The 12,929-nt window shown below is 39.1% G+C and overlaps 2 protein-coding genes across 3 annotated transcripts; one reads left to right on the top strand and one right to left on the bottom strand.

The window, feature by feature from the left end:
• Positions 1-50: 50 nt before the first annotated feature.
• Positions 51-3,294, bottom strand: SOCS6 (suppressor of cytokine signaling 6). The gene is made up of 3 exons (XM_028323760.1): positions 2,674-3,294; positions 661-954; positions 51-372 (listed from the first exon to the last, which is right to left on the bottom strand). Exons 1-3 carry the CDS (start codon positions 3,165-3,167, stop codon positions 228-230), a joined length of 933 nt encoding a protein of 310 aa, XP_028179561.1. The 5' UTR covers positions 3,168-3,294; the 3' UTR covers positions 51-227.
• A 319-nt stretch (positions 3,295-3,613) lies between these two features.
• LRR (capping protein regulator and myosin 1 linker 1 leucine rich repeat protein) lies at positions 3,614-11,685 on the top strand. 2 transcript variants are annotated; one of them, XM_028300074.1, is made up of 11 exons: positions 3,614-3,888; positions 3,989-4,086; positions 4,913-4,963; positions 5,072-5,180; positions 5,517-5,620; positions 5,852-5,964; positions 6,044-6,133; positions 6,875-7,140; positions 10,214-10,401; positions 10,733-10,810; positions 11,281-11,685. In XM_028300074.1, exons 1-11 carry the CDS (start codon positions 3,828-3,830, stop codon positions 11,512-11,514), a joined length of 1,392 nt encoding a protein of 463 aa, XP_028155875.1. In that variant the 5' UTR covers positions 3,614-3,827; the 3' UTR covers positions 11,515-11,685. The 2 variants fall into 2 exon arrangements, with proteins under 2 accessions (XP_028155875.1, XP_028155882.1); XM_028300081.1 differs by having other exon boundaries at positions 3,615-3,888; positions 11,326-11,685.
• The last annotated feature ends 1,244 nt before the right edge of the window (positions 11,686-12,929 follow it).

Below are 12,929 nucleotides of genomic sequence, written 5' to 3'. Positions count from 1 at the left end.
TTTCGTTTATAAGTCAATAAATTTATTATCTAAATATTTTATTTAGAGCACAAAAACAAAACATGCATCACAGTACAAATTATCAGTTTTATTAAAATATTCATTTTGTATAAATTTTATAAACACTACACATTACTCATATTAAATGATACAGTCCATTATTTGTAAATAGGATTACAATATGGTGTGAATAGTTATTTTGAAGGCACAGTAACATGTTTATGTGGCTATGATGGTGTTATGTAGTCACTGCCTCCAGATACATAGCTAATCAAGTTAGGTGGTAAGGGTAACTTGTCCCAATTGTTTGGTGCAACTGTTACCCTTATCACAAATCTGCATATCATTTGTAAAGAATCCAGGGTTGCAAATCTGAAAACAAAAAACATTTGTGATAAATTGTTTCTATGATGCTATTCAAAAAGTAAACATAATTCCTACACCCATACTCAAGCTTGCTGAAAATAGGTTTTAAAATGTAAAAAGCCTATTCTAGAATGTTAATGGATAATAATGATGATGACAAGTAATTAAATTATACTAATTCAATCAATTTCTGTGTAGTAAACAAAAAATTTAATAATGTCAAACAAGAGGTCATTATTTAATTATAAGTAACAATAATGTTTACATTACAAAACTATTTGCTAATGTACATACCTGTTTAATGGCCTGGCTAATTTAAAAGGCATTTCTAAAAGATTTGACTTGACATCCACTGTAGCGCAGTGTTCTGATATCCTGTTAACTGGCACGAATGTTTCATTATTTAATGAAAATAGACCATTGGCATGCCTGAGGCGAGCGTGCAGTGTTCGGCCAACACACCGGAATGAGACACACAGAATGTGCCTGGAGTCATACGAGTCTCTGACAAGAAATACATTGTCATGTTGGCCTGCCAACAGTTCTTCAGCCTCACTGGAAGTTATGCCACCCCAATACCAGCCATGCCTGTCAATAATACAACATTTATATTCTATGATCATTTGACCATGTAACACACTATAATACACTCGCGAGCAAAAGTATGGAATCACTTACATGAAGTTGTTTCCACGCAATCTTGTGTACTAACGAATGTGTAAGTAACAAAAAAAGTTACACCATTTTAAAGATTAAACTTTTAACTTTAAATTGATACCAAATTCATTTAAATCACACCAGTATTTAAAAAGATATCCCGGCTGAAATGAAGAAGTAAGGAAAAAGACATGTATCAACTGTTTGATACGTCGCGAGTTGCGGCCTATTTAACCCCTTTAAAAGCACGTGTTTTCGGATTTTTGCTTTCACACGTTAATCCATACACATCTTCGCTTCTTTTGACAATTTACCTGGGATTCTACACCTTCAGAAGCAGCACAAATCGTTGCACTATTGCAAGAAGGGCTCAGCCAGCGGGCTGTCGCACGTCAGCTCCACATCAGCCAGTCCTGGGTTTCGAAAGTTCTAAGACGCTTTAGGGAGACTGGTGGCTTTATCCCGAAACCAAGTTCTGAACAGCGCCGGTGCACATCGCAGAGGGATGACCGTTTTTTCATGTCAACCTCTCTATGAAATCGTCATTTGACTGGTATCGACGTCCAGCAAGAGCTCAGACATGTTCGTAGGATAGCTGTTAGTAAGTGGACAGTTCGTCTAAGATATAAGCAATAGAATTTGACTCCAAAAAGGCCTGCCACAGGCTCGAAACTGACGGCAGGTCACCGATAAGCACGCTTTCAATTAGCTCGCACTTATTTTGATGGGAAGGCGAGTAATGGAGGCGAGTTTTGTTCTCCGATGAATGCAGACTGTGTTTGCAGTGCAGCAGTCGAAGAGGTCGGGTCTCTAGGCGGCCTAGGGAGCGATTTGTGCAGTGCTGGTTCGCTGAAACAGTGACTTATGGGGGTGGCTTGCATCGACTTCCCATAGAGATGTGTTAGAGCAAATTGAAAGCGTGCTTATCGGTGACCTGCCGTCAGTTTCGACCCTGTGGCAGGCCTTTTTGGAGTCAAATTCTATAGCTTATATCTTAGACGAACTGTCCACTTACTAACAGCTATCCTACGAACATTTCTGAGCTCTTGCTGGACGTCGATACCAGTCAAATGACGATTTCATAGAGAGATTGACATGAAAAAACGGTCATCCCTCTGCGATGTGCACCGGCGCTGTTCAGAACTTGGTCTCGGGATAAAGCCACCAGTCTCCCGAAAGCGTCTTAGAACTTTCGAAACCCAGGACTGGCTTATGTGGAGCTGACGTGCGACAGCCCACTGGCTGAGCCCTTCTTGCAATATTGCAACGATTTGTGCTGCTTCTGAAGGTGTAGAATCCCAGGTAAAGTGTCAAAAGAAGCGAAGATGTGTATGGATTAATGTGTGAAAGCAAAAATCCGAAAACACGTGCTTTAATAGGGCGTAAATAGGCCGCAACTCGCGACGTATCAAACAATTGATACATGTCTTTTTCCTTACTTCTTCATTTCAGCCGGGATATCTTTTTAAATACTGGTGTGATTTAAATGAATTTGGTATCAATTTAAAGTTAAAAGTTTAGTCTTTAAAATGGTGTCACTTTTTTTGTTACTAACACATTCGTTAGTACACAAGATCGCGTGGAAACAACTTCATGTAAGTGATTCCATACTTTTGCTCGCGAGTGTAGTCCACTAAAATGAAGACTTACTTTGACAACTGACAATATATTGAACATGTTTCAAGCGATGTGTGATGCTGATGACCTCTGAGAACTAAATGTCCTTCTGAATGCTGACATTTTACCATTTCTTTTTTCGGCTCCAATAGATCTTTGAAATCATAATCAGACCTGGCAATGAAACATTTCTCTGATGATGTTGAGGGATGGTTCCGCTTAGCCAAACTGCATATATATTCGCCACCATTGCTTTTAGTCCCAAAATAACGCTGCAAAGATCTAACACTACCAGTGATAAACAATTTGTTTTTCCAGAATTTAACAAATTTGTTTGTGTTAACTGGGGGCTTCCTCTCTGACAAAAAGACACAATTTACTATATCTGCATTACTAAAATCTCTCTTGTTATCAATGGTTCGTTGCAAATGTTTACATTCCAATGGTTTCAACCATTTGCGAAGGCAGCCAGAAGTGAGCCATTTTCGTCGATTACAATGAGTGCATCTTTCGTAATTTTTGTTCATCTTGGGTAATCAACATTAATATACTTTCCTAGTAATATGAACTCTCTTATTAATTCGCAATAAAAATAATATTAATTTATTGGAGTTTGCACAAGAAGAACACACAAAAACATTTTTTCACACGCAAACCAGCAGACAAAAAAATATTGTGATTTGACATTGACAGCAGTGAAAATGACATACGATTTTTTTTTTAAATTAAAATTTACGGCATAGGGTCAAAGCTTTTTAAGCCAGACCTACGAACCACAGAGTATACGAAACTAGTGATGTACAAATACGGGTGATAAAACTTGTATTGCTAGAGCTCAAAGTACCTACTGTCTTGTCTATGAAATATACGACCAATCCGTAAGCACCATAGCGACAATGAGACTGTTGATTGGTTAGATCAAGCAATTAAAAAAACGTAGAACACGCCCACTCAATTACATTTTTGCTCTATGACTGTCTGTCTGATTGACATTTGTAGACATTTGTGTAGGTGTGTTGTGGTGATTTCGGGAAATTTTAGGTCAATAATTTAATTTTCAATAACTTAGAAGTGCTCAGTTTGTTTCTTCGTGTGTACATATGGAAAAATATTTGTTATTGATACCTACATAAAAATAGTGAATGTGAATATAATGTGTGTGGTAAAATAATCAAATTTCAGAAGTTATGACTCTGAAAAAAATTGCAAAAATGTCAACAAAATCACAAATATCTACAGAGCTGAGCGGTTTGTTTTTCTCTAATTAAACATATTTTAAAAAATCACTAGCTCACCTAAAATATAAAACGTAACACTTTGGTGAAACCATTCATTATTTTATTTACAGAAAGCATCAGTAATGTACTGGGAAAAAATGTTAAGATACTCTATAAATCCCTTATCCGCATGGAATCAAGAGGTGATAAAGTAGATAACAGAGTTTTAGTGAGTATTCTTTAACATTGTATGATATAGTTATCTACTATTTATTTAGATAGTGCTTCTTTTTGGTGCAGCTTCAACTTAAAATTAATTCCTAATTCATGAAATAAATTATATTAGACTACTTACCTGTTGTGTACTATTTTATAAATTTTAAAATGTATGATATGTCACATTTAACTGAAGTACTTACATAATTATTATTTTATTATAATTATTGCTTATAAACACTTAAGTATCCAGTATGGTACTAATAAGACCATCAAGTTCAACTAAATTTATTCCCATTGCTATGAATGTTAACTTCTGGACAATACCAATGAGTCACTAGGTGTGTCCAATGCTTGATAACTTTTAATGTAGGTTGTACAATCAAATTGTAGTGAATTTATAACATAACAACAATATGATCAAAACTGGCTTAATATTTTCCAGTTAAAATGTAGATTGGTAAATTACCTACTTTCAAAAAAAAATTGTTTTGATGCTCTCATTATGCATTTTAAGATCTTTATCATTCTAATAAACATTAAGTATCAGCCTTTTACAATAATATTGAATAAATAATAATAGTTAAATCTGTATCCTAAATAAAAATTCCTCACAAATTCTTTCATTTCCTTATTGCATAAAACATTATTATGTAATAAGTAAAACATTTAAATTGGTTTATATTATAACATAACAACAATATTATCAGGTGTAATTTTTAAATAGTAAAAAATAATCCTATTAAAACCTAATTAGACTGTTAACTTTAAATAATCTGATGTTCTAAACAACTTTTTAGCAACTCGCATTATGTCAGTAATTTTTATTTATTTTTCAGGTTGTTACTTCTTTCAGAATATTTATTACAACAACAAAAGTACCCACACGGGTAAGTTACATGCAAGCTTTCCATTATCATATTGATAAATGGATTTCTGTTTTATTTATTTGGTTTCATACTATACTTATTAGTTAACTGATAAAAAATTGTTCATAGGTCGATAATGGATTTCACCTGATGGAAATAGAGGCCTTAGAAAGCAAAAAGGCTAATCATCTATCAATAACATTAATCCATGAACACAAACCAGTGTCGATTCTCATAGGTAAGTGCTTAATTGCCACTATCGTTCCCGTTAACACTGCCTTGACATCAAATCTTATTGTCATGTAATAGGTTGTTAACAGATTATAATTAACTCATTGTTAGATGGTTAATTAACTGTTTATAAAGTCAATTAACATCAGGTAAATGTGTAGGAAGTTAAAACTTCAAACCAGTGTGAAAACAAGCTTAAAATATATATTTTTAACATTAGTTTTTACTATTCTTTGATAAATCATACTTCAAAAGAACTAATTAATATTGCGAAATCAAAATTTTGCAGTGTTTCCACTTGCACCATAGAATATAATTTTCGTAAATAACAATTTTATTTAAGGTGAAGAAGGAACCTCTGATGGTGTCCTAAATGTGATACATGCCCTAGTAGCAGCATTTGATGACCTATTCCCAAATGTATCCATGGAGGATGTCATATCCAAGGTCAGTGTGCTAGTTTTGCTAAATTTTTTATTTTAATTTACTCTGCTTAGTCATCCAATTTAGCTTTTGAAAAAGGACACTAATAATTTGCTTAATTAATCAAGTGTAGAGTGGTGTGGTGAAATTATAATTGGTGCTAAATGGTATTACGTTTTTTTGTGTCTGAAAGCAATTCGCTTTAATGTGTGTAGGTACTTTGCATTTCATACTAACAAACATTACATTGTACAGGTCAATTTGCCTTTCCAACTTCCATCTGTAACTGGAACACGAAAACATTCCACCTGCGGGGATTTCTCGAATCAATATGCTGCAATGTGTGATCTTTGCCAAACGCCTTTTAGGTAAAATTACCCAAATTTTTGTCCATTAAAAATTGAACAGCTAAAGAAGAGGAACTAATAAAAATATCTTTATTTTTAGGGCTGAAGTAGCATGGGATATAGACACAATTTACCTAGCTCACGATATAAGAATGTTGCATTTGAAGGATTTCGACCACCTAGATCAAAGGTAAATATCTACCTACTACAGCTTTTTCTTTTTATTTATATTAACCGGCAGACAGTGGTGACTGAGTTTGTTGCGGCGCTTCTTCTCAGCACTTGCCAAATGTTGGTCTCGAAGCGCTGGTAGGGTAAAAAGATTATGAGACATGTAGAGGCTCCTTAAGAGCAAAATGACGATTAGTAAGAACTATTTATTAGTGTAAACAAATAAAGAAATGTTGACTTTGACTTTGACTTTATCGTCCTCGAAACTTGTCGCTGTAAGTTGTTGAGGTTCCCAGATTGACCTTGTCCAGTAGCGGCGTAAGGGAAGGGCGGTGGGGGCGGTCCGCCCCGGGTGCCAAGCATCAGGGGGTGACAAAAGTCGCGCAGATTTTTAGATTAGTACTCACTGGCACATCTGCATGGCAAATCTGCGGTCTATGTCATGATACGGGGGGGATTGTCTATCAATCTTCGAATCGGTAGGTAACCCCAAAATCCTGGGGGGTACCAGGGGGTGCCTTAGGANCCCCCCCCCCCCCCCCCTCATAATATAAATTATAGCCTAAGGCACCCCAGAATGGCACCCCCCTGTCATGACATCACGACCGTCCTTGCCATGCAGATGTGCCAGTGAGTACTAATCTGCGCGACTTTTGTCACCCCCTGATGCTTGGCACCCGGGGCGGACCGCCCCCACCGCCCCCCCCTTACGCCGCTACTGCAACCCATGCTACGCCGCCACTGACCTTGTTTGTCGCAGGGATCTGATCCCGCTGGTGATAGCGCTGCAGCACAACACTTGGTTCACGGGCGTGTGCGGGGACGGCGTCCGCGCGGGGGGCGAGGCGTGGGAGAGCGTGTGCCGCCTGGCGCGCTGCGCGTGCCCGCCGCCGCAGCGGCTCAGCTGGCGCGCCGCGGCGCTGCGACACGACCACGCCGCGCGTCTGGGCCACGCGCTCGCTCGTGCCAAGCGCCCTCCGGCAATGCACACTATCGACTTCTCGCAGAACCATATTGAGGATAAGGGTAAGCTCGAACTTCGTCCTTCGTCTAGGGCAGTGTTTCTTAGGCCTCAGCCTCGAACTTAGCGGGTAGCGGGGCGGCGGCGGCGGCGGCGCGGGAGCGGCAGGATGTTATGCGTAAAATCAAATAGACCGGTTCTCGAAAACAGCGGCGCGGCAGCGGCGAGGGAGCGGGCAACGAGCGGGCAGCGCACTCCTTCTTTTGCCCACAATAAATCGAGCGTTAGGAATCAATTTGAATCGAAATAAAATTGTCGCCGTTGTTCAGACATTTCGTTTGCGAATAAAAACAAATATCTCGACAATACAACCCCGAACACAACACTTCGCCGCTAAAGCGCCGCGTGAGCTGCCCGCTTGTTTCGAGAACGGGTCTGCGTTGCCCGCCCCGCTCCCGCGCCGCCGCCGCCGCCGCCCCGCTGCCCGCTAAATTCGAGGCTGAGGCCTTAACCTTTAAGTCATGAGGGACCATTTTACCAAATTTCTGTCTTGTCACGGACCACCTCATAATCGGTCAAAACCAGTTTGACTGCAAAAATCAGTTAAAAGTGGTTTTGACCAAGGTGTGCAAGTGCACATCGTGGACCACTTGGAATGCCTCCAGGGACCACCAGTGGTCCGCGGACCACCGGTTAAGAACCACTGGGCTAGGGCTTCCTTGTTTCCCATATTGTTTGAATAGACCACCATAATACGATCGTCTTCTCGCAGAGCTGCATTGAAGATAAGCTAGGTACGTATTCGTCTAGGCATTGTTTGAGTAGACCACACTGCTAGCCGTTCACGTTACGATAGTTTTTCGCAGAACCACATTGAGGACAAGGGCGTAGTTACAATCTACGTGTTCGTCTAGCTAGGGTTTTTTGAGTAGATCACTGCAAGACGTCCGCGTATTACTTTCGACTTCTCGCAGGCCCACGGAAAAAGGAATGCTGAAATCTAGGCAATGTTAGAGTCGAGTAGACCACGCTGAGAGACGTTCACATATAGCTTTACGATTGTCTTCTCGCAAGACTAAGATTAAGATAAGGATAATCTAGAATCTACGCGTTCGTCTAGACATTGAGTTGAGTAGACCACGCTTTGAAATGACCGCGTACGATGGTCTTCTCGTGGAACAACATTGAGGATAAGTATAAACCTGCTTGTTACAAGCTTTTTTTATTACTTTCATTTCGTCTTCTCGAAGAAACACATTAAGGATAAGGGTATGCTGTGAAACCTATGCGTTTCTGTAAAGTGTAAACATTATTTGTGTAGAATACGCTGCGACTGTCAGACCTCTACTACTCATACTTTTCGCAGAACCGTTAGCAGAAGCCGTGTCCATCTTGGATTTGTTTGATCAGTCAGACCACACTGCAAGACGATCTTGAAGATCTCGCAAAATTACTCACATATTTATCAACATTCCTGTCCAATAAGTAAAACATAATATTTTTCAAGTTGGTTAGACTTAACGAGACACCAAGACGTTTGACGTGAATCATCTCTCGACGGATAATCACGTTGATTAAGCCTGCAAAATAAAACTGAAAACAATTGAGTGAACTAGAGCTCGTCTTGTTGAGTATGATGGACACGGGCCTAATTGCGAAATCCATTACGATAGTTTGTGTCTCCCATTTCCTCTGCCCTTGTGCACTGATTGGCAAACTGCTGCATTGAAAATTACAGTGATCGCGCGCGGCTCTTAAGTGATTCGACTAACAGGAAAAAATGAAAGGGCCCGTTATCTGGTATGATCTTTTGCGTAGGTTAAAATAGCTTTAGGAGCGGTGACTAACGGGGGCAGTGACTAACCCTAGCCGTTGATTGACCTTTCATTAAAAGTTGTATTGTTTTCTTCTTGTCTATTAATAAAAGCAGATATTCGATTAACTGTTCTTATTACATTGTGTGTATCAATTAGTTACTTGTGTCATAATTACGTAGGTAGTAGAAAAGTGGACACTGTATGATTAATGAAAATTTTACATGATTACTGTTGATGTGTTTGGTTGGTCAACGAAGGACACAAACATTTTAAGTGTTTTATTTTTGGCCTAATAGTTGTTTTTGTTTCCAAGTTGCAGAAATTCTGTACACTACATAAGAGACTCATTATGCCTAAGACTCAAATGTTGCACAAATTCTGCACAATATTATGAGAGACACATTAAGCAAGACCTAAAACTACATTGCTTAACAGTCGTAGCATTACAATTATGTGTATACCTACACAATGAAATGTTTCCAAAAAATTACGTTTATTGCGGATATAAAAAAATCATTGCGTTATGAATGCAAAGATGATAATAAATTAACAGTGTCTGGCAATTAATTTCACTTATTTGGAATTCCACACCAGATATTTTGTGTTGTGATTTCTATGCTTATATCACCGACGCCTGTTCACGCTTACATGACTGGTTACGTGCCATTGTCGAAACGTGATTATTTTTGTAACAAGGATATGCAGTTATATAAAATCTAAATGGTTTCTATAGTTCTATTTGTATATTTCTGTCGTTAATGCTATGACTATATTTTACAAATATTACTAGAATAAATAAATACAAAAATATGCACATAAATACAATTGGAGCTTGAGATTTGCAGTCAATTTAAAATCGGCGAATGTCGTCTAAATAAGGACACACTGGCCGTTCAGTTACGTCAACGGATGCGCATTGTTAGTGAGCCGACAGCCTTATCCTACTTTTATTCAATAAAATCAATGACCGTGACCTATTTTAAATACAAATAGTATTATAATATCTACACCTAACGTAAACAGTTAAACACACAAAAAGAAGTCTAGCGGATTATACCTTAATCTAAGATCATCATCCAGTTATTTATTATTTAACTGAATACTGTACATATTAAATTCAAGCTAATCAATTTAATAATGTAGGTATGACCAACCCAATATCAATTGCGGTGACCGATGACGTGCATTGCATTGTATCGAGACCAATAGTTTACAAAGCGACTGCTTTCAAAATTGTTGTTGTTTACAACGCTTGTTTTCGTGAGGCAATTTAAGAATGATTTCCTGTCGCACAGCGATTGTTCATTGATGTCTTCGGCAGGTGCGATCAGCGTTCTGACCGGGCTGGCGAGCAACCCGGATGGTCTCAAGTACATCGCGCTGTCGCAATGCGGCCTGACAGGCAAGACTGTTACCTACCTCGCGACGATGCTGAACGATAACCCGTGCCATCTCTCCACGCTATCCCACCTGGATCTGTCGCACAATAACCTGAAGGACGATGTCCATGTAAGTCGCTTTTAACCAACAATGTGTCGTCAATGTATGAGAATAGGCAGGGTTTTCCCATGATCATGTGATTGATTACGCATGTATTGTATTTGTATAGGCAGGCGATTCAAATTTTTGCACTAAATCAGCTGTCGTACTATAATAGAGAGAAATACGTATGATAATGATTTCGATAGAATCAGATAAGTTATCTAATGGTTGTAAACAGCCTCCAGATTTTCTTTTAAATTAAATTAACCTTGCCTATTCCAACAAGTAATTACATAGTAACAACTTTTAATATTCTGATCTAATGACCATAATTTAATCTGAATCGTTTCTGTTTCAGAATTTATACAACTTCCTCGCACAACCCAACGTATTGACGCATTTAAACTTGACTAACACAGAAACAACGTTAGAAAATGTAAGTAAAAATTTTATATGACCTAATTATCTCATTCTGTTAGTTTAAGTTGCACATTGTTTCGGGCATTGATAAGAATTTATCTAATAATACCCATGCACTTGTGCGCGTGCGCAAAGCACCCAAGTTTTATCTACTAAATGTGAACTTGCGTGTATTGGAGTTATGACGTTATGGTTAGCGGTTTTCTATGTCGCACGGAATTTTTAGTTATACACCAGTTGCAGCGAATTTTTTTTAAATCTTAGAGCAGACTACTTAAACTGGATTTATCGAATATTATTAGAAAATAAAAACTGCTGCTCTCCTTTCAACCAAACATCACTCGAATCAGTAAAATACTTATGTAGTGCAATATTAATAACAAAAAGCTATCGCTCTAAGTCATCTCATATTCATTCGCACTAATACATGCCCAAATTAAAGCTCCTTAAACCTTCACCTGAAACCATTTTTTCATCATTCACCAGACTGTGATTACTAAGCGTAATAACAATCACCAACATGACGTTCAGATGTGGGGTGCCTTGCTCCGAGGGTGCGCGGCGCGGCTGTCCTCGCTCCTCGTGGGACGGAACCCCTGGTCCTCCGCCAGGAGACCTAAGGACCCCCCGCCTTCCTTCAGACAGTTCTTCACAGCCTGTCTGGCCCTCACCGACTTAGACTTCTCATACTGCAAGATGCCGCCCGATGCACTCAAGTAAGTTCATGACTCAGGTGTGTTTGTTATTGTGAATGGCATTACGTATTCCATGCTCGTACTTGTGGTTGAGAATAACCACGCGCTTATTCATCACCAACGTTTTGCCCTCGGAGGTTTAGGGTGCGCGTATGCTAAGATGCAGAGGACAACAGAATATTCAAGTAGCCAATCAGATACGAATGCCATAGACATAGGGTCACAGTTCGTTGGCTTGAGGCAATTTCATTCAGTGCCTAGTTTATGAACTTAACCCGAGTCGATGAACTCTTTATGACGAATGCCTAAACTGCTTCGTCGCACAGCTTACGTGCACCCTTATGTAGTATGAGGAAAAGTTGCCTATATGTTTATGCAATAATCAAGTCGATAATGATATTTAAACGTTTTTCCGTGTATATGAACGCTGGAACCTGTAGGAAAACAAATTCGATTTTATAATTCTGTATATGTCGTATAAATGATTACAAACGTTGAGTCACACACATCACTTTCCCCTTTACAATCGTTGCCTCGCTCGTGACAGCAATAAATTATAGTAGTTTAGTCGTCGTCCACCACATCTTATTAGTGTTATTGGTCAAAGGTCAGGTTACAATCAGTGATGATAATAAAATAACTCCCGTCGCATTTAGTCACTCACTTTTGGTTTATTTATCTTAGGAATGTGTGTGGCCGAGATTAGAATAAATCAGGAAATGATGTCCTAAATGTTTAATGATGTTTTTACGACGCATTCATACAGTTTTTGCACCGAATTTTGTGTCCAAGAACTATGTTATTAACTGACGTGTGTAAATTAAAGGATAATAATTCCTTTTATTCCTGTTCCTTGTATTATCAACACTAATAAGATCCCTACTGGCTGGGTTTCAATGGAGTTCATATAGATTCTCATATCACAGAAATTGCGGGGAATGATAAACTTCTCTCTAGGTATTTATACAGGATTAGACGCCATTGTGATTGATAAATGGTCACGTGATTTCGTCGCGCGATCATTTAGCAAGCTTATGCCAATAAAGACGATGAATAGGAATAGGCGCCTTCTCACGAGCGATTTTTCAGCGGGGAGAACTCGCACAGCAGTTTGCTTTGCAGTAATATCGCGGAGTATACCCCACGAGTTAGCAGCGCGCAAATCGCCCGTGTGAAGACGCCCAATAACCTGATGATGATTACTATTGGCCTCATAAGAAGGCTCAAGGTCACCCAAAGGGCGATGGAGCGGGCTATGCTCGGAGTTTCCCTGCGTGATCGAATCAGAAATGAGGAGATCCGCAGGAGAACCAAAGTAACCGACATAGCTCGCAGAATTGCTAAAATCAAGTGGCAGTGGGCGGGGCACATAGCTCGTAGAGACGATGGCCGTTGGGGCAGGAAAGTTCTCGAGTGGCGACCACGGGCTGGAAGACGTAG

This window comes from Ostrinia furnacalis, unplaced genomic scaffold (assembly GCF_004193835.3).
Source record: "Ostrinia furnacalis isolate ACB-3 unplaced genomic scaffold, ASM419383v2 OfSCF0069, whole genome shotgun sequence".
NCBI classification, from domain to species: Eukaryota; Metazoa; Arthropoda; class Insecta; order Lepidoptera; family Crambidae; genus Ostrinia; species Ostrinia furnacalis.
The sequence above is the reverse complement of the archived record's forward strand: the minus strand, read 5'-3'. Positions and strand labels throughout refer to the sequence as shown.